The sequence below is a fragment of the Chironomus tepperi genome, unplaced genomic scaffold, assembly GCF_022539635.2.
Source record: "Chironomus tepperi strain 1889 unplaced genomic scaffold, CSIRO-AGI_Ctep_v1 contig_34, whole genome shotgun sequence".
In the NCBI taxonomy this organism is placed as follows: domain Eukaryota; kingdom Metazoa; phylum Arthropoda; class Insecta; order Diptera; family Chironomidae; genus Chironomus; species Chironomus tepperi.
This window is the reverse complement of record NW_027226156.1, coordinates 1,494,211-1,514,896: the sequence shown is the minus strand read 5'-3', so window position 1 is coordinate 1,514,896 and position 20,686 is coordinate 1,494,211. Positions and strand designations below refer to the sequence as shown.

The 20,686-nt window shown below is 33.9% G+C and overlaps 1 protein-coding gene across 11 annotated transcripts in view; it reads right to left on the bottom strand.

The window, feature by feature from the left end:
- unc-13 overlaps nt 1-20,686 on the bottom strand; it is a 115,878-nt gene that overhangs the window by 35,370 nt on the left and 59,822 nt on the right. For 6 of the 11 annotated variants that reach the window (XM_070646719.1, XM_070646753.1, XM_070646727.1 and 3 more), the window contains exon 8: nt 3,969-4,088. In XM_070646719.1, the coding sequence (XP_070502820.1) occupies nt 3,969-4,088 (120 nt within the window). Of the gene's footprint in view, nt 1-3,968; nt 4,089-13,025; nt 18,884-20,686 lie in introns of all 11 variants that reach the window. The other 5 variants (XM_070646761.1, XM_070646789.1, XM_070646797.1 and 2 more) reach the window with 2 other exon arrangements.

The following is a 20,686-nucleotide window of genomic DNA, read 5'->3' as shown; positions in this document are numbered from 1 at the left end:
CGCATTACTAACTTCATAGCAATCTCAAGCTTGCTATCAAAATCTTCAAATATTGATTAGAAGATGTTCACTTGTTACGTAACGCTCTTAGGAATGGAGGATGTCTTGTTACGCTTTTTGGAGTGGGGGAGGGGTAGGTAGTAGTAAAGAGTGGGAGAGAGTAGGAGAGGGTGACGTTACGTAACAAGTGATCGACCCCTTAAACCAGTGGTGAGCAACTATTATACCGCGACATTGTTGTGTGCCGTTAAAAATGTTTGAAAATTCCATGAACCTTATACCGTGTGTAGTTTCGCTCTAGGCTGTCCAAAAAGATGTACCGCAGCACACAGGTTGCCCACCACTGCCTAAAACCTTTTTTATATCAAAAATATCGATCAAAAAATTATGAAAATTTATTCATAAAATTAGATAAGATATTGGATTATAAGCTGTGCATTATCTACCTTATGAATATATGTATCATGTCTATCAAAGCAACCACAAGAACATACATAAGAAGTAGGTCATAGACGATGATGAATAATTTTTAAGTTAAATTCCATCTTTGCCTTCATTAAATTTAAAGAAAAAAAGGTAAAAATACCCAAAAAAAAGGATTCCAAGAAGGTCAGAAAGGTTGTAGAAAGGAAATGGAGATCTAACGAGCACTAAATGTTCAATGTACAGTACTTAAGGGTATTTAGTATGCTGTATAATTGATGCTGAGTCATTGTCTGTTGAGTTGAACATTTTTTATGCTAACACAAGTGCATAATTGAATAATTTTCGTATGGAAGGGTTGAGTTTTGATTTTATTGAAGGGGTTGGGGTGAGTTGGGTTGCTCTTGAGGGTATTTTGGGGTTTTTGAGACAAAATTTGAGGTTATGTTGAATTGTTTTGTTGATTTTTTAAAAGGAATTTGAAGATTTGAAATGAATTTTTGTAGGAGCTTTTTTGGAAGATTTAGAAGACCTGACTCAAAAGGTTTAGAAGGTCATGTTCAAAAGGTTTGGAAGGCCTGACTCAGTGGATTATATGATAGCCAATTTTAGGATTTAGAAGGCCTGATTCATAGGTTTAGTAGACCTACTTTTATGGTTCATAAGAGGCCTGATTCAAAGGTTGAGAAGATCTGACTCAAAGGCTTTAGAACGCCCTAATCAAAAGGTTTTGAAGACCTGATTCAACGGTTCGCAAGAGACCCAATTTTAGAGTTTAGAAGACCTGGTTCAGTGGCTCATTGGGAGACCTGATTCGAAGGTTTGGAATTCCTAGTTCAAATGTTTAGAAGGCCTGACTTCGTGGTTAATAAGAGACTTGATTCAAGGTTTAAGAAAGCCTGGTTAAATGGTTCATATGAGTTCTGCTTCAAAAGGTTGAGCAGACCTGGTTCCTAGTAATTCAAGTCAATTTTAATTAAAAACTATTTACAATTAATATGAAAAAATTGTGCAATTAATTAATTCAAAATTATTTCAAATTTTTAAGCTAAAAAAGCTAAAATTTCATTCAAAAAAACCAAAAAAAAAAAAAAATCTTAAAAAATTGTGTAAAATTTCATCTAAAAATTCTTAACTTGCAAACTAAAAAATCTAGCATAAAAAAAAAGAAGATTTAAAAATAAAGGAAGTAGAAAATGTTTTCAGTACCTTGAGCACCTGTATTATTTTGAATTATTTTGAATATTTATGTGTAATAATTAGATTTGTGGTTTCGACAGAGGGTACAACACACAATATTAGTTATTTGATATCAATTTGTAGGAATGAAAAGTCGGAAAATACATCCAGCAAAAAGTAAAAAAAAAAAATGGAAGGGAAAAAAGAAGAAAAATGAGAAAAAATTTATATATATTTTTTTTTTGAGATTATATTCATTTTTGGGGACACAATGGGGGGAAGGGGGTGGAGGGAGGTTGTCGGATGGTCAAGACACGTGTACGTATCATTGTCAATAGATTCGATAATTCCGGGGTGGATGTTGATGGATATTGACAGTATTGTTATTAGATGATGAATGTGTGGGATGAGAGAGAGAGAAAGAGAGAGAAAAGAAGAGAGAGAGAGAAATAGTAACAAAAAAGACGAGATTTGGATTAGAAAACTTGTAAAAATTGAAAAATATTGTTGAATTTTGTGATGATGACTTAAAAATTTTGAGGTTATGTTGTCAAATTTTGAGGTTATGTCGATAAATTGCGTATTTCAATAACAATTTTGAGGTTATATTCCCTATTGTTTCATGGAAATGTTGAGGAAGTGTCAATAATTTCTGGAAATTTCTCAAAATTTTGAGGTTATGTTTAGAATTTTGAGGTTATGTTTGAATTTTCACCATTTTTCATGAAAATATTGAGGTTTTATTCAGGATTTCTGCATTATTCATGAGAATTTTGATGTTATGGCCAGAATTTCTACATTTTTTATTAAAAACTTTGAGGTTATGTCAAAAATTTGGCATTTTTCTTGAATATTTTGAGGTTATGTCATCAACTCCTTCATTTTAATGCAATTTTTCCATCTATTCTCTTCCTTTTTTAATGAAAGTTTTGAGGTTACGTTTGGGATCCTCCATTTTTCCATAAAAATTAGTCACATCCATTTTGCATTTATACCAATCTAACCCTCAATCTACAAATTTTCATGTCACATCACATTTTTATCCAACGAAGTTTAAAAAAAAAAGAATGAAATTTTATGACTGAAATTTTAATGCAAGATGAAAAATGAATTATTTTTTGTGTCATGTCGTAGCTGAAAACCGACACAAAAAAAAAATGGCGCATTAAACATTAATCGTGATAAACAGAATAGCACATAAAAAGATGTAACGGAAAGGATCGTTGCTGAGATTACTGATGGGAAACAGTTCTAGATTGAGTAGATTGAGTGATGTAGGACGAGTAAGAAGGTAGCATGGAAAAAGGGGTTAACTTTGAGGTTATGTTGTCAAATTTGGGCAAAATTTTTAGGTTAAAATGGCAATTTTTGAGGCTATGTTGCCAAATTTTCAGGCTATGTGGCCAAAATTTGAGACTTTGTTGCAAATTTGAAGAAACGTTGCCAAAATTTGAGGTTATGTTGCCAAACTTTGAGGTTAAAATGCCAAATTTCAAGGTTATATATCCTCATTCTCACGGCCACCCCATCCCACGCACATCCAGCTAACATCCTCACTCATCACACAGCAAAAAAAAGGCAAAATTAATTGAATGGTCGATTGACTTTAAGACATATTCAGGAATGTCATTTTAATGAATTTTTGTGAGTCAAAATTCAAAGGAAAAATGAAAATGAAAAAAGACATTTATTGGATGATGAAGCAGCATTGTGACTGACTAAGGGTAAAATGGGGTAATTGGATAGACTAAAAATAACAAAAAAAAAAGTTTTTTGGATTTAAATTTTTAATTGTTAATGTCATTTGAAATGGATATGGAGATATAAATAGGATTTACATGTTGGAAAGCAATGGAATGAAGCTTAAGACTTGGTGTGGGAGGGGATTGAAAATTTTGAGGTTATGTTAGAAAATTTTGATTATTTTGAGGTTAGGTTGAGAAAATTTAATGAAATTTTGAGGTTAGATTATCGAATGGATTTTTGGATGAAATTTTGCCAATTTTAAGGTTAAGCTAGCAAATTTTAAGGTTATGTTGCTAAATTTTGAGGTTATGATTCCAATTTTTGAGGTTATGTTCCCCAATTTCAAGGTTATGTGTCTTAAATTACGCTTCATTTCAATGCTCCCACATGAAAATGTTAACATGTTAATAATAAAGAAAAATATTCAGCAAGTCCTCAACTGTCAGTAAAGATCCATCCGTTGTCACAACGAAAAGAAGAAGGAAAAGTACAACAAAAAAAAAATTCAGGAATGAAAAGTTTCAGTTTTTTTTATGGGATGAGAGATGAAAATGAAAATGTCAAAAAAGAAAATTCTGTATAAAAAAAAGAAAAAATTTTTCACAAAAATCGATACTCACAAGTTCCGACACGAGCGGAATTGACTTCCTTCGTGGCCGTATGTCAGGCATACTGTCAATGTTGCTGTAAAATGGATTGTCATTTGAATGATTGCCTCTAACTCCATCGCCACCGCCGCCCTGGGGAGAATTGAGAGAATTTTATTAGAAATTAAGTTGGAGAATTTTAAATAATTTAATATTTAAAAAATTTAATTTTTATAAAATTTGAAAAATTAAAAGAATTTTAAAATTTTTAAAAAAATTAAAGAAAATTTAAAAAAATTTAAAAAATTCAAATTAAATTTTTTTAAAAATTTTTAAGATTTTTTTTGAATTTTTCAATTTTTTTTTAATTTTTTTAAATTTTTTTTTAAATTTTCAAATTTAATTATTTAAAAAACTTCATTGAACTTTTATTTTCAAAAAAAAAATCTTAAAATCTAGTTTAAAATTTAAAAAAATTATTTAAAAAAAGCATAAAATTTTTTTCAATAAAATTGCAAAGCAAAACCAATAAAATAGTAAGCAACAAAGTTAAAATAATAAAGTAATAAATTTGATGGGATTTTTTAAAGTAAAAAACCATAAAAAAGTAGAAAAAAATGGCGAGTGAGAAAAAGAATAACAAAAAAATTTCAAGCTGTGGGTCGATGTTTTTTAATATTTTTTTTTTATCCGTCCAGTTGGTGAACTTCCGACTTTATTTTACTTTTTTTGTTTGGTGCGCCTGGATGTTCACGTTAATGATTGAATTATGGAAATTATTTCCTTGCCTTTTGTGTGTCTAAAATGATTTTAAACTTTGACATTTTGATGACCTTAACGTTGTTGTTGTTGTTGTAAACCCCCAAGAATTTAATATAATGTATTAAGGAACGCGATGGTGGGTGTTGAGGTTAAGGTGGAATTTAAGACAATTTTATTGAATTCTGAGAAATTCTTGATGTTTTGAAGAATCTAGTACTTTTTGAAAATTCTAGTACTTTTTAGGCAATCTATTCCTTTTTGAAAAATCTAGTACATTTTGAAGAATCTTTTTCGATTTGAGGAATCTGATACTTTTTGAAGAGTCTAGAACTTTTTGAAGAATCTAGTGACATTTTGAAAAATCTAGTGCATTTTGAAAAATCTAGATAAATTTAAAAAATCTAGTATTTTTTGAAGAATCTAGTACTTTTTGATTAATCTAATACTTTTTGAAGTATCTAGTACCTTTTTGAAGTATCTAGTACCTTTTGGAAGAATCTAGTACTTTTTGAAAAATCTTGTACTTTTTAAAAAATCTAGTACATTTTGAAGAATCAAATGACTCCACTGCCAACCTACTCCAACTCCACCCCCACGCCAAAACCTATAAAAATAATCCGAATCTAGTAAAAACGATCATTTCAGCCTTATAAGAAGCATAATCAGCACAAATATTTTTTTTGTGTAAATTATCCACCCACATACAGAATCTTGCTTGCCTTAAGCATCTCCATAGGATATACAAAAAAAAAAAATAAATATTTTCTCAATTTTCATTGCCTTAGCAATGTCAGCGATACTTGAATAAATCAAATTTCATATTCCTGTCGACATTCCATTGTAAAATAATTAATGAAAGCTTCTCATCAAGAATGAAAATTTATTTTTCGATGATGTTAAGCAATTCTTGGAAATTAAATGGATGAAGATGAAATTTAATATTATTTTTTTGATAATCGAGCCTTCGTCGTTGACTTTTTATATGAATATAATTGGGATTATCTCTTAGGTGATTTTACTGTGATGTTGTTTACTGCATATTTTATAGGGTTTTGTGGATGGAGATGGTGGCATAATTATGGAAGGTATGGAAATTATGAATGAAGATTGAGATTTTTTGACTCGAAGATTGTGGAGTCGTAAACAGTGGACAACTGTGCATCGAGTAACCCAGTGTTGTCTAACCCGAGTGCTGCAGAATCGCACAAATCGGGTAATTGATACAAAATCCGCCACTTAGCCATCGTGACTCTGACATAGTGCCTAGTAGTCCAAGACAGAATCATGTCGGATCATACCTAGGGCAAAGGCAGGAGTATACCTTGTGTACGGATAGATGAAGTAGGTGTATACAGTGAATATCGAGTAAAAGACCAAGGGAAAGTCGTGTACCTGTATTTTACCATTCGTTGTGTCTGTGTGGTACATCAGGACGACCCCAAAGCTGTATCCATAACTTAAGCCACAAGTATGTATCCTACTACATCATGGATCACATTTGATCAGTAAAGCCAGCGAAGTAAGTATGTCATACTACCCAAAGTGATCTATCCATTGGTATATCCATTATTATTTTGATATATCCTATTCCGATTTTATTATTAAATTCCTCCCACACGTTCCCTGATGTTCTTAATTTCAATATTGTACATAATGAGGAAAATGATAAATTTAGTTGAATGAAGATAAACGGAACCAAAAAAATTAACCAAAATTTAGTAAAATTAATAAATTTTGATGTTTAATTAATAAAATAAGCTTTCAGATTGACAAGACTTATTATTTACAAACAAGAAGGATTCTCGAGATTTGGAGCAAGACTTCTTAGAACAGGTCTTGAGACTAGTCGAAGAATTCTCGTGAATTTTCTGTTCCTGTCTATGTCTCGGCTTGGAAAATTTCTGGAATTTGAGACTTTTTAGGAATTAAATCTGAATTTGACATGAAAATTGATTAAATTAGGTTCTTGATAATGGTCCTGATCGGAACTGGAAGAAAGACTACTTCTCAAACTCTTAGGTCTCATGTATCGCATGTCCTAATTGAAGGTATCCTGTTGACAGCCTTACTAATCCCTAAACATGATTTAATGAATGTCAAAAGCTACAGCATGTATAAAATTAAGCAATTGAGTCACCACATGCTCCTTAAATGTGGCTTAAATCTCGTCTACATGTAACCTCATGTCTTCTTGTCAAATCTGCTCAAATAATTAACAAAAAATTCATTAAAATTTTTTCATCTAAGCGAAAATTAACAAAAAACTAAAAAAAAATCAAAATTTTTCCTCTAAAAGCGTTTTTTTTTGTGACTTACAAGTTTCGTGTGTGTGTTAATATTGGAATTTTATAGATTTTCCCCCAAAGAGATCGTGAGTTAGACAGATTGAAAGAATATAGTGAGTGGAAGGAGGGTGGACCCCATCGAAGGGTTCAATTCGCATTTTTTGTGTAATTTTTTGATTTGGGTTGTGAGAAAAAAAATTTAAAAATTTTTTCCGTCAATTTTCTTGAGTTGGCAGATGTTTTGTGGAGTTTTGCATCTTTATAGCAGTTTTTGCATCTTTATAGCAGTTTTCGCGTCAATTATTGCAGTTTTTGCATCTTTTACAGTAGTTTTCGCGTCAATTATAGCAGTTTTTGCTTCATTTCTAGCACTTTTTCTTCAATTGTTTGCAATTTTGTATCATTTACAGCAATTTTGCATCTTTTATAGCAGTTTCGCGTCTTTTCTAGCAGTTTTTGCTTCATATCTAATATCATTCCCAAACCAAATCTTAAGTTCTAACTCCCACCCTACTACCCACTATCTAAACACGATTATATCCTCATTTAATTTTTAAATTAAATTTTTTCATTAACTTCTCACATCTGTGCTGCTATGAAAAATTGAAATTCATTCTGGCTATGCCAAGCTTGATTGCTTAATAATTTTCCAATCAATTGAGTCTGTTGGTTAGTACTTGCAATTCCAATTGCATATCTAGCTTGTTCATGTGAATTGATTTTTTTTTCCAACATTCTGTTTATCCAATGCAAGTTGTGCCTGCATGTCCTTAATTTTCTAATCAAACGAGTTGATTTGTGTGCTGCAGACTGCAGTTATGGTCATTTGATGGAGGATTGTTGGATATAATTGAAATAGCTTGAGGGTGTAATTGATAATTTATAGGCAACATTGATAAATTGGATGATTGTAGCTGTTTGCTGTCGTGGGAAAGTGACATTGGTCATTTCATGGCAGGTCCGCAAATTTTCTAGCAGTTCCGTCATTTTTCCAGCAGTTTCGTCATTTTTTATAGCAGTTCCGTCGATTTTATAGCAGTTCCGCTACTTTTATAGCAGTTCCTCCATTTTTATAGCAGTTCCGCCATTTTTTTTTCGCATTTTCCTTACTTAATCACCATCAAAACTGCTTTCAATTCAGCCTTATTCTTCTTATTTCATCTCCACAAATCACAATTTACCCTCCAGTCAACCATAAATAAATATCCAACAGATGTTTATAACAACCTTAATTGATTTTCATTTTCTTGTTCCCATCATAAGTCATAGATACAATTTAATAAACTACGACTAGTTGATCACTTTTAATTAATATTGCAGATAACTAAATGGAATTTACATCATAAATATTCCCAATAAATTATGTCCTCCGGGGAGGGGAGGAGGGGCTGCTTTTGAAGATGCGGTTAACAGGTAAATTAAACAGTTTAATGTTTAATTAAATTTATGTCAAATGGAGAGTTGGAATAAAGTTGGTGATGGAGTTGAGTATAGGAGGTGGATGTGATGTTGCAGGTTGGGTTGCTGGGCTGCTGCTGGTTGGGTTGCAGGAGTTTACCATTTTTGCTTCATAAATTGTCACAATTAGGGCAGTTATGACTGTTTCAATGACCAATCATTCAGAACCATCAATTTTCCTTATGTTGCTCTTTAATATGATGACTGCTCTGGGGTAACAGCTATATTGACAATTGACATGTGATAACCAGCTATATATCCTGATGTAGACACCTTCTAAGTAGAGCTGAGACGGTCAATGCATCACAATTGATCAATACAACCTGGTCCTTCCAGCTGTTGATAGAGACAGTATTGCATTTGATTTTGGTAATTGGCAGGTGAAAGCCAGCAATAGAGCAAGATATAGGCGTCATCTGAAGAAGGTCATCTTCAGCCAGTAAAGATCAATACATCCACTAAATTTCTCAATTTCCTTCATTTCCTTCTCAAAATTCCATAGTAATTCCATAATATTGTGTCAATGATTCCATAAAAAGTCGGTAGTAATGAGTTCACGATGCTCGGGTCTACGTGCAAGATGTCATGTGTCATAGACACATTTTCATTGATATACATGCTTATCATATTTCATATAGAGTCGGGTAATTCTTCATTTTATATATATTTTATATATACATTATATTGAATAACTTTTTTGATAGCTTTTGTACATGTTTGGTAATTTATTGGGATGTGTGAATGTCTTAATGGAAGGTGATAGTTCCCCATGGGGTGGGGGATGAGATCTTGGAGCGCTTCCTTTAAAGTTCCTGTTGCTCAGGATAGTTAAAGCATATTAGATCCAATATGCTGAATCCTCCAAAATATAAATTGATGAATTATTTACAGGAAGTAGGAATTGAAAATTCCAAAATTTTGAGTCGGGATTAAATTTTAATTAAGCTTCATTAACATTTATTAATTGACATTTTCATTATTGCTTTTTCGGTTGTTGTTTTTCTTTGGAATTTGTTAAAGTTTTAAGTTCATTTCCATATTTTTTGACCTGTTTTGATTATTATTATTATTGACTAAGCATACTCAAAGTTAAAGCTTTTTGACCTGTTTTCTGTTGTCAATTTTATCGTATTTTTTTTTTTTTTGAAGAATTTTTGTCAATTTTTGTAAATTTTTTCAATTTTTTCAATTTTTTTAATTTTTTTTATTTTTTTAACTTTTTAATTTTTATCAATTTTTAAAACTCAAAATTTGTTCAATATTTGCTATAATTTTGTAAATTTGCATTTTATGTCTACAATTTTGATTAATTTTTCAACATTTTTTGTTCATAATTGACATTATTCCCATGTCGACCCTCCATTCCCCATCTCATCGTCCCCCCAACACAGAACTCCAAAAACTCTGCAAATTCAATTATTTTTCAGAAAATTGACAGGAAAAATGTCACGAAAGAGTCGAAAAAGGTTTAAAAAAATGTAGAATAAAAAAGGAGAAAAAAGAAATAAGAAGAAGAAAAAAGTTTTTTTTTTTAAAAGAAATAAAACATAAAAAGTAAAATTTTAAATTTATGAGAAAGAAAATTAGCACACAGTAAGAGATTTTTTTAAAAAATTTTGACGGTCGAAGAGAGAATTTTTGGGTGATTTTTGAGAAAATTTACTTTTTTTTTTTGAAGAGTTGAAGAAGTTTTAAAATAATTTAAAATTAAAAAAATTTGAATTTTAAAATTTTTTGAAATTTTGAAATTTTTTAAATTTTTTAAATCGATTTTTTTGAAGTTTTTAAAAATTTAACTTTTTGAAATTTCAAAAATTTAAAGTTTTAAAAAATTCAAAATTTTAAAAATTCCAATTTTGAAAAATTCAAATTTTAAAAAATTCAAAATTTGAAAAATTGAAATTTGAAAAAATTTAAATTTCAAAAAAATTAAATTTTAAAAAATTCAAAATTTAAAAAATTTGGTTTCAAAAAATTCAAAAAAAATTCAATTTTTGAAAAAATTCAAATTTTAAAAAAATTTAAAAAATTAATTTTAAAATTTAATTAATTCAAAAATTTCTACATATATCCATAATTCCCTCAAAAAACAAAAAACACAAAAAAGAAGCTCCAATCAGCCTCCGTCTCCATGCCAGCATAAATTAGACAGCATCAAAATCCAATTCCATTTCACATTTTCAGTTCCATTTTTTTTTTGTGTCTCAAAAACATCAAAAAGAGAATTTTTTGTACCTCGACGAATGAGATGCGAACTGTAATCGTCTTACTACTTAATCCATCCCCACAATCCTCATCCCTACCGCCTACACATCCAGCACATCTCACAACTTATGGAATTTTTCCTTCCTTTTTATTAAAATAGATTAAATTTTTCATTTTATATGAAAATTAAATTTTGATATTTTTTTTTTGGCTCAAAGGAGGCATTGCAAAAATTTTTGAAATGGAATTGAAGTGTATGGAGAAGAACAATGGAATTAAGGATATGAAAGAGACTTTCTTCATTCAATAAAGTCTGTCGACTGAAAAGAGACTTTAAGACTTTCTTCCTTTCTTTATTTTGTGTCTTGTTGAAAATGTTTGATCTTGTTGGATGTTGGAAAGTGCTTGATTCTTTTTTTTTTGTACCTTATCCCCTTCCCCTTAGGCCGGTTTGGTCCTGAAGAGCAACTCAGTGAAAATTGAACCGGAAATTGAAAAGTATGAGAATTTGAATTATTGTTGGACATAGATCAAGAATGTCTAGTTTTGTTAACCAGGACACAGCTCAGGAAAGTCCAGTGTTGTCTGAGCCAGAAGGGGTTGATCCCCTTACCCTTCCTACCCATCTTTTTCGTCCCTCGTCCCTTTTCCCCTTTATCACCTTCATCCCTTTCCTATATACTCTCTTCGTCCATATTGTCCCCTTCACCATCCCATCACTTTCTCCTTAATAATCTTGATATGCCTACAATATAAAAAAAAAGTTTACGAATCTTCCTTTTTATCCTTTCCTACAAATTACCCAAATCCCTTTCATTCCTCTTTCCTCCTCCCCCACTCTCCTTCTCTTTACTGCTTCTTCCTTGTCCCCTCCCATTCCCCATTCCTCATTTGACATCCATCCCCTTTTCACCATCCCATCCCTTCATCATCATCCCATCCTTAATAATCTTGATATTAAGCACACACGTGGAACAATAAAAAAAAAAAAGTTTACGAATCTTCCTATTCCTTTTTTTGTTGTTGTTCCTAACCTTTGACATTTCCGACATATTTGAATTACATTCTTCCATTTTCTCAATTCTGTACAGACATCAATTCACATAAATTTCCCACCGGAAGCGATGAAAATTCTCAAAAAAAAAAAAAAATGTTTTCTTCCTCTTTTTGTTAAAAAAAAGTAAATTTTCTCGTCAGGTAGACAAAGTTAGTCAAGGATGTGGAACTTGATCAATTGTGATTGGGATTAAGTGACTTTACTCAATCGAAAGTCATTATGGAAAAGTCAGCACCTGTTGACTAGACTCTAAATGAAGTTCGAGTCGACCTCGAACACAATAAATGTGCAGACATGACCAAAATAGATCAGAAGCTGTACAGCCTTCCATCATGACTTTCAGTTTGTCGAGTTCTATGAGAAAGAGGCATGAGCATAGAAACTTCGGGAAGTCCGACGCCAGATCGGTGCTAGACTGTCATACGACTAATCCGACGTCAAACAACCATCAGACCTGTATATGCCATATCCATAGAACCTCTGGTTTAGAGTCAGATTGGATGAAATCAAGCCTCAGACTAGATTTATCCCGACTTTGAACCAGGTTTCTTCTCCATGTGCTACCAGGAAATAATTACCAAGTCAGCAGGAAGGCAGAAGGAATTAAAAATGTAGAAAATAAGTCATTAGCCCTATTTGACTCTAGATTTGTTGAAATGTGACCCCTCATAAGGATCATGTCTGTCTAGACCAGCAACTTGAGCACTTTTCTATGTCATTTCCCTTTTAAGGCTCAAATTGATCAGTTCCACATCCTTGATTTTAGATCAAATGTTTCAATTCTCTTCGATATAAATTGTATAGCCAAGGGTTGGACACTTGAGTCACTTAAATTTTGTATTTAATTCAAATTTGAAAGGATTTACAGCTTTAGTTCAAGTCTAGTGCTCATGAGAGTGACATGTTCATGGACTAGCAAGTGCATTGCTTCATATGAGCCACTAACCAGTGCTTCTCGGTGTCATGAAGCTCACATTGAGAAGCACTGGTCCTTAAACTAGATCAGTGATGGGCAACCTTTAGTTTTTCACGGCATACTTCGGTAGTAAGCCACGATTGAAGGCATACGATTCATGGGAATCCCACAGCCTAGTGTGCCGCGACACAAAGGTTGTCCACCACTGACTTAAAGCTCTTCAATCAAGAACCTAAGTTCCAAATCTTCAATAGAGCACAAAAGCTTGAAAATTCTCAATTTCAAGTTCCAATTCAAGGCACTCAAGGAACTAGTGCCTTAAAGGAATGTCAAGTTCCAACCCTCTAGTCAGCAACATCAAAAATTAACATTAACGTATATCCTTTAAATAATTTTTTTATATTCACTTTTTGTCCATCGTTCTTGATTGATTCTCTTACCGGCTTCTCCTTACCGCACTCTTCTTCCTCTTTAATTTTAACTTGATTATTCATTTCCTTTCGTTCCTTTAATGTCTTTAATAATTTCCATTTACTACTTCCAGCCGGTCCACCACTTGTATCACTTATACCACTATCCTGATTTGTTGAATCTGTTGATATTGTCGATGACAGCTGCATCAACTTCTTCATACCACCAATTGTCTTCCTACCCACCATATCATCATCATTATCATTTAATTCAGTCACGGCAGCAGCTGTATTGGACTGAATTTTACCATCATACGCTCCTCGATCATCATTCGAATGTTGAGGCGGCTGCTGTATATGCTCGAGGAGCCGCTCGTTTTTTTGTCGCTCCTTAAAATCCTCGTAATTTTCAGCGACAATAAGCTTATCATCATCAGTTACAACATCATGTCCTGGTCCATGTCCGGGTCGTTCATTAAAATTTAATTCCATTTCATCATCGCTTGCGATTGGCGAGTCTGGTCCACTTGTAACACCCGATGATTGTGAATGTGGACGTTCAAATTTATCAACAGCAAGATGATAATCATCATGTGCTGATTGTGCTGGTTGTGGACTCGCAATTGACTTATCGTCCTCATCGTCCGCGGACGACGACGAGGACTTTTCATAGCGTTCGCGTTGCTTTGATTTCTTTCGTTTCTTTTTCACTTTACCGTAACTGGAATCGCGGATCTCGGATTCGAACTGGTTCAGCTGATTCATGTAGTTGGCATCGTCATCATCCTCAGATTCACGGTTCCATGGCATGTCATTGAGATTGGTTGAGAAGTTGAATTTGTCATAAATATTGGAACTGCTTTTTTTGGGCTTTGCTGACTCGACAGGCTCGCGTAGCTTAACCTTTGCCTTTAGTTCCGACAGGACATTTGACATGTTCTTCTTAACATCCTCATCTGGTTCCGCTAGAGTCTTATCAAGTGACATGATGTTGCTGATCAATTGATTCTTATTGTCTTGCAGGATTGACTCCATATGGCTGTTCCTTTCCAGTTCCTCTAAGTTCCTCATCTCATAGTAGAAGTACTCATCATCTGTGTCTATTGAGTCTTCGGTACTTTGCCGTCGTGACGATATTGACGTCCGAAATGAGTTTTGTGACTTGCTGTCATCCTCATCACGTCCACCGGGCACCTCAAGGCTAGCCTTAATGCTATTTGACCTTGAATGCTCAAAACGTGGACTTGGTATTGGCTTATTAGGTTGTGAGTCATTACTGTCATGCCTTGGCATTGGAACTGGCTTCTTCTCCTCATTATCATCAATTGAGTCCACAAAGATTGAATGCGTCTTAGTCAACATGTGACTTGGTGGCTTTTTTGACTTTTCAAAAATACCATCAAAATTATCATTGTCTGTTGGACTTCCAGTATCATCACATCCATCAGCATTTGATGACTTTTTCCTATAAATACCAACTTTACGACTCGCTGCAAATTCCATACTGGTGCTGGTAAAATTCAGATTAAATTGACCTGATTGATCACCATTGGCATCATGCGGTGGCTGTAACTTTTTACTTCCAGCTGATGAGTCACTGACCACTTTATCTGCCACATCGGAATCACCAGCATCAGAATGTTTTGTCATTGAGTCGGCCATTGTTGCAAATATTGGTGTGCCTGAATGTTCCTCACTGTCTGAAAACATGGAACTGATGTCGGTTTCGGTGTCTGAGTAGCTACGTCCTTTGTTGCTTGGTGCTGCTGACATTGAACGTGTTGCACGGACCTGTTGGAATTTTGGTGATTGTCGGACTTCCGGTGGATGTGATTCATCGTCGGACAAGTTATGATGACTGAAACTGTGACGACGAACTGACTTTTGTGCCTTATGGACGACACTGGACATGGCACGAACAAGATCCTTCTTCTTGCCTTTCATGTAGTTCTTCATGACATAAATGTCACCTTTTTTGCCATGTTTTGGTTGTTGATGTTGCTGTGACGGTTGCTGTGACAGTTGTTGTGACTGTTGCTTGAGATTCATTTTGTAACTTTGATTCTCAAAGTATTCCTCATTGTCAACCTGACCCGGTAGGGAATTACTTCGATGTCTTTTGGACATCTTTTTAAGCTTAATTTCCGGCAACCAATTGTGCATCTTATTCAGGTATGCATGGTGCTTTTTATCCTTAATCTTTTCATTACCTTGCAACTGTTGCTGTGATTGTTGTTGTTGTTGCAGTTGTCGTTGTTGTAAATGTTGTAAATGAACTTGTTGTTGTGCATGTGCATGCTGCATGAATTCATCATGTTGTAGATTTTGATGATGTTGTGGTTCCCTAGCTGGTGGATATTCCCTTTGATACTCAAGATTCATGGATGAATTATAGTCAGTGATTGACTGCTGTGATGGATAATAAACAAGATGATCAGTCAGTTGTCGTTGTGATGATTTTGAAGGCTGTTGTTGTTGTCGTTGTTTTGTTTTCAGCAACAATGCTTGTTGTTCCTGTTTAAGTTGTTGCTTTTGAGCATCAAGCTTACGTCTTTGTTCCAAAAGAGCTTCAAGTTGTTGCTGTTGTTGTTGATTCCTTAGTGCTTCCTGTGCATCTTGTGATGACTTCTGAGGAGCTTTAACCTCCTGATTAGCAATCAAGTCAGGAAATGCCTTTGGTTGTTCATCAACAACATGTTGCTGATTCTTGACATAAACTTCCCATGCTGAGGCAGGCTTAATTACACTAACATTATCAAATATTGATTTATTTTCATATATAGAGCATATTGGGACATTCTGTGATAGTTCCTTAATATAATTGAGATTCTCTTCACCAAATATTCCATCCGTTGTTGTCGATTGTTGTACAACAACATTTTGTGGTTGTATTTGTGGTGAATTTGTTACATCCGAAAATAGAAATGGTGATGTAACATCAGCTGCTGTACCAGCTGCCTTCATCTGTTGATATGAATTGAGTAGCTTTAAATAATCCTGTGACCTAATATTACCACGAAAAGTGACTGTCGCATGGTCATATGGAAGTGAATAAGATGGTGAGTTTGGTGACTTTTCAAAACTTGAAAAACCGGACATTGACGACAGTCCGGAGTCACTTTTCGCGTTTTTTGGAGACGATTGTTTTCGATAAGGTGACAACGATGCATGTTGCTGTGACAGTTGTTGTGACTGTTGCTGTGACAGTTGTTGCTGTTGCTGTGACAGTTGTTGTTGTTGTTCCTTCATCATAAGTATATCAACATGAAATGGATTCCATTCCTGTTCTAAATGACTTGCAGCTGCATAAATGTCTTCCGTTGGATAATAGACATCACCATTTGGAGCTGGTGGCGGCGGACTGGACGAGCCATCAACATCCAGCTGTTCATCCGATAAAAAATCACTCGAATTAAGGACTGACTTTGTTGTTGATGTTGTCGATGACTGTAAATTTGGATTTTGCATGTGCAGGAGTAGCTGCATAGAATTATGTCTGTCGAGTGACTTCCTTAATGACTGTAAATATTCATCATCGTTGTAGATTGATGACTTTGAGGATGTTAAGTTGTTGTCTTTTGGTTGTTGTTCAACAACATCCGTTGTTGTTGTTGTTTTTTTAAGAATTTCAAGATTTTTTCGAATTTTTTTCATTAAATTTTCAAATCTTTGGTCTTCCTCCTCGAGTGACATTGACGAGTTTGGACTTGGCTGTGTGACTGGATTGACCAGTAACGTCACAAAATTCATATCCAATTTTTTGAGGTTATGAAAAATTTTAATTTCATTTTTAATCCAATTTTTAAGCTCATCATGCTGATTCTTATTGACCAAATTAGTCAGCGCTTCCAATTTCAGCACTTCCTCAATTATCTCATGTATCAACTGATCATCACTTTGCAGTTGGAACTGCTGCAACTGTAGTTGTTGATGATGTTTCTTCTTTTTTGTTTTTGACTTTTTCGTTGTTGATGTTGTTGACTTTTCATCATCCTTTTGTTGCTCACTTATTGGCGATGCCTCCTTACCATTACCATCCTTATCCTCATTATCCTCATAAATCATGTCCAATGGCTGCTGGACAGCATCAAAAAGGCTTTTGTTGATCTCGCCACTGCGAAAAAAATCCATTTCCATATTAAGTTGTGCATCATTAAGATTTTTCATCAGTTCCATTGCATTTTGTTGTTGTAGGATGTGCTGCTTAAGTGCTTCTTGTGATTTAAGAAACTCTTGTGCCTGCTCATTACGTTGTAGGAAATTAAAAGTCGGTTGGAATTTCATTTGCTTATTAATCATAGCAATCAGTGCTTCATAGTCAGCATCACCTTCATAATCATTTTGAAATTGTTGTTGATGTTGTTGAAAGCTTTGTTGTTGTTGTTGCTGAAAGCTCTGTTGTTGTTGTTGCTGTTGTTGAAAACTTTGTTGTTGTTGGGTAAATTTACCCCCTTGACCCCGCAACCCATCAATTATTGCCTCATTTTTAAGGTCCTCAAGTAGCTCATTAAACTCTGTTGCTGTGCTGTCTACCGTCTCTTGATGGAATGGCTCCTGGAAGTTCTCAAGTTGACTCATTGACATGATTGATTGTGCATCGATGCCAAATAGTTGTTGTGCTTTTGCTTGGATGTTTTTAGCTGCTGTAACTTCCTGATTTTGGTTGTTGCATAGGTCAAGTAGGTTAGCAAGCACCTGCTGCTGTGCAATTGTCAAATTCTCAAGCTTATCAATCTTAGCAAGCATCTCATTATACTCGCCATACAGCACATGCAGCTTCCGGTCCGCAAACTTTAGTTCCGTTTCCAACAACGCAATTCGTGTCTGGATTTTTTCCATATAATCCTCAACGATGTAGTCACTGTGCTTTTGTGCATTAACAATTGCATGAATTTGATCCTTACTAGCCAGCATGTCATCAACTTGTGGCTGATTATGGACAATTGAACGGAAGTCAGCTAGGGATGCGTTGTTGCCTTGAATTTTCATCAACTGATTAAGCATTGCTTTTTGATGGAACTGCTGGAAAATTTGTTGCTCAATTGGATGATTTTGATGTGGAAATTTTTGTTGTTGATGCAACATTAGTGAATGTTGTGGATTTGGTGGCATTTGTTGGACATTCTGTTGATGTTGTAGTTGCGTTGTCATGTCATATGGTTGTTGACCGTTGCTGAGATCAATTGCTGATGCTGCTTTTGTGCCTATTTTACGGACCATTAATGGTGACATTGCTTGCGGTGGTGCTGACATTTGTTGTTGTTGTTGAAGATGTTGTTGTTGTTGTTGTAGTTGTTGTTGCATTTGGGCATTTTCATTGAGACGTTGTTGTAGCTTAAATTGCATTTTTTGGAGGTGGATGGGCGATGAGTGGGCTGACGAATGTTCGGAATGTTGTTGTGGATCCATGGTTGTGGATTGGTGGTGGTTGTCGTACTTGAATTTAAGTATTTTTGGAGGTTATGTTGACTTTTTTTTTTTTGAGGTTATATTGACTTTTTTTTGAAGGTTATGTTGATATTCTAGTAGATTAATGACTGGTTATGAGTAGTGACGATAAGATGATACGTATACTGTCCAAATAGTTGATAATGGACATAAATTTTAACAATTTTTTTTTTTCAATTTGTTGCTAACTTTCCCCTAGTATTTTATACACTAATTAATCCAAAGGAATTGATTTATTTTTTCAGTTTTTTGTAACGAGCTTTTTACACAATTTTTTCACAATTTTTTATTCTGATTTTTATCCTTTTTAATCAGATTTTTAACAGCTGTTTATTTCACATTTTTGACATTTATTACTTGTAAATGCGCCATAGTTTTATGGAAATTGTCAAACTTCCAATGAATTTCTGTAAGAATTTTTTTCGAGGTTAATTTTTTTTAGGTTTATTTTTTTTGAGGTTAGAATTGATATTTTTGAGGTTATTTTTCAAAATATTGACAATGTTTTAAAGTTTCTTTTATTGAAGGAGCTGTGGATAGCTGTGATCAGTTATCTGTGGTTAGCTGTAGTTAGCTATGGTCAGCTGTGGTTAGCTGTGGATATTTGTAATTATCTGTGGATATTTGTGATTATCTGAGGCTGTCTATGATGAGCTGTGTATAGCTATTGAAAACTAGGGACAACTGTGAGTAATTTATGATAGCTATTTTTACACAGCTATAGATAGCTGTGGTTAGATTTAAATAGCTAAAAAAACGTGATTTGCTGTGGATAACCGTAGATAACCTTAGATAGCTATAGATCTGTTAATAACAGTGGATAACTATGAATAGCTGTGGATAGCTTTGGTTATCTGTGGTCAGCTGTGGTTATATGTGAATAGCTGTGGTAAGCTGTACATAGCTGAATATCTGTGGTTATCTGTGGTCAGCTGTGAATAACTATGGAAAACTATAGATAATTATGGATAACTGTTGATAGCGGTAGATAGCTGTTTTTTAAGCTGTGGTTAGCTGTGGATATCTGTAGATTATCTGTAGTTTTTGGAATTTTCAAGATTTTTTCGAGTCAATCTTGATCAAATGATGAAGAAATTTGTTGACACTTTCATAAGAAACCACAAAAATCATCACAGCTGCTGTTGTGTACTTAATAAAAGAAACTTTAAAGCTTTGTCAGCTTTTTGAAGACTTTTGAGTCGTGTAAAAATTTTCTAGCACTTTTCTGTTGATTTTTTTCATTCTTTTTCGTGTTGAATTGCGGAGGTTTTTTGTGTTTTAAATTGATAATTTTGAGGTTAAGGAACTCAAGATTGATGGTGGAAAATTGACAAAAAATACCCTGAAAAATTGCGAGACATCCTTGATTTAAGGAAGTCAACTTTAGACCAAATTTGTCAAAATATTCAAGAGTTTTCAACTTTGTGGACAGTAAAAGAGCTCCTGAAAGGAAGCTGTCGATAGATACAGCATTGCATTTTATATTGGCAATGAACAGACAATAGCCAGCAATAGAGCCAGCCAAAAACGACAATTTTGAGGTTAGAATTGCAAAAAATTGAGATTTGAACTCCAAAACAGCACAATCAACAAAATTCATTCAAAACAGCTCTACATACCCTCCACACTCAGCCCCATACCCACACCCACATACCAAATCTTAATATAAACATTAATACATGACTTTATGTCTTTAATTAATGTCGAAACTTTTTGGAAATCTGTTTTTACGAGAATCGCAGACAAGTAAACAGAAAATTTATGCGAAAAAAATTACTTTTTTCAACTTTAATGAAGCCAAAAAGTTTGGATATGCACAACATTGAGGATGGATAAAGTTTACATGCCGTATGTGCATGATACAAGTTAAGTTTGGAGTTTACTTTCGGAAATTAAATGTACAGTAATCTTGGATGGAAAGTTTGGGATTTGTTGCACTTAAATTGTGTTTAAGATAAGATTAATTGGATGTTATGACTTTTGTGACTTATGGGTTGGGTATGGAGGAATGCTGCCTCACTTTAAGGGTGTATACAGAAAGAAGGGAGATTTTGGGGGTCTGTTGGGGCTTCCTGTACCTTCCCTATCATTACCCACCTCATTAAGGCAAATACACGGCTTTTAGGTACCGTAGTGGAATTTCTGTCCTATTAAAGCATGTTCATTGCCTGTTAGGGGACTTAAGTAGCCATTACACTTCCCTACAATTA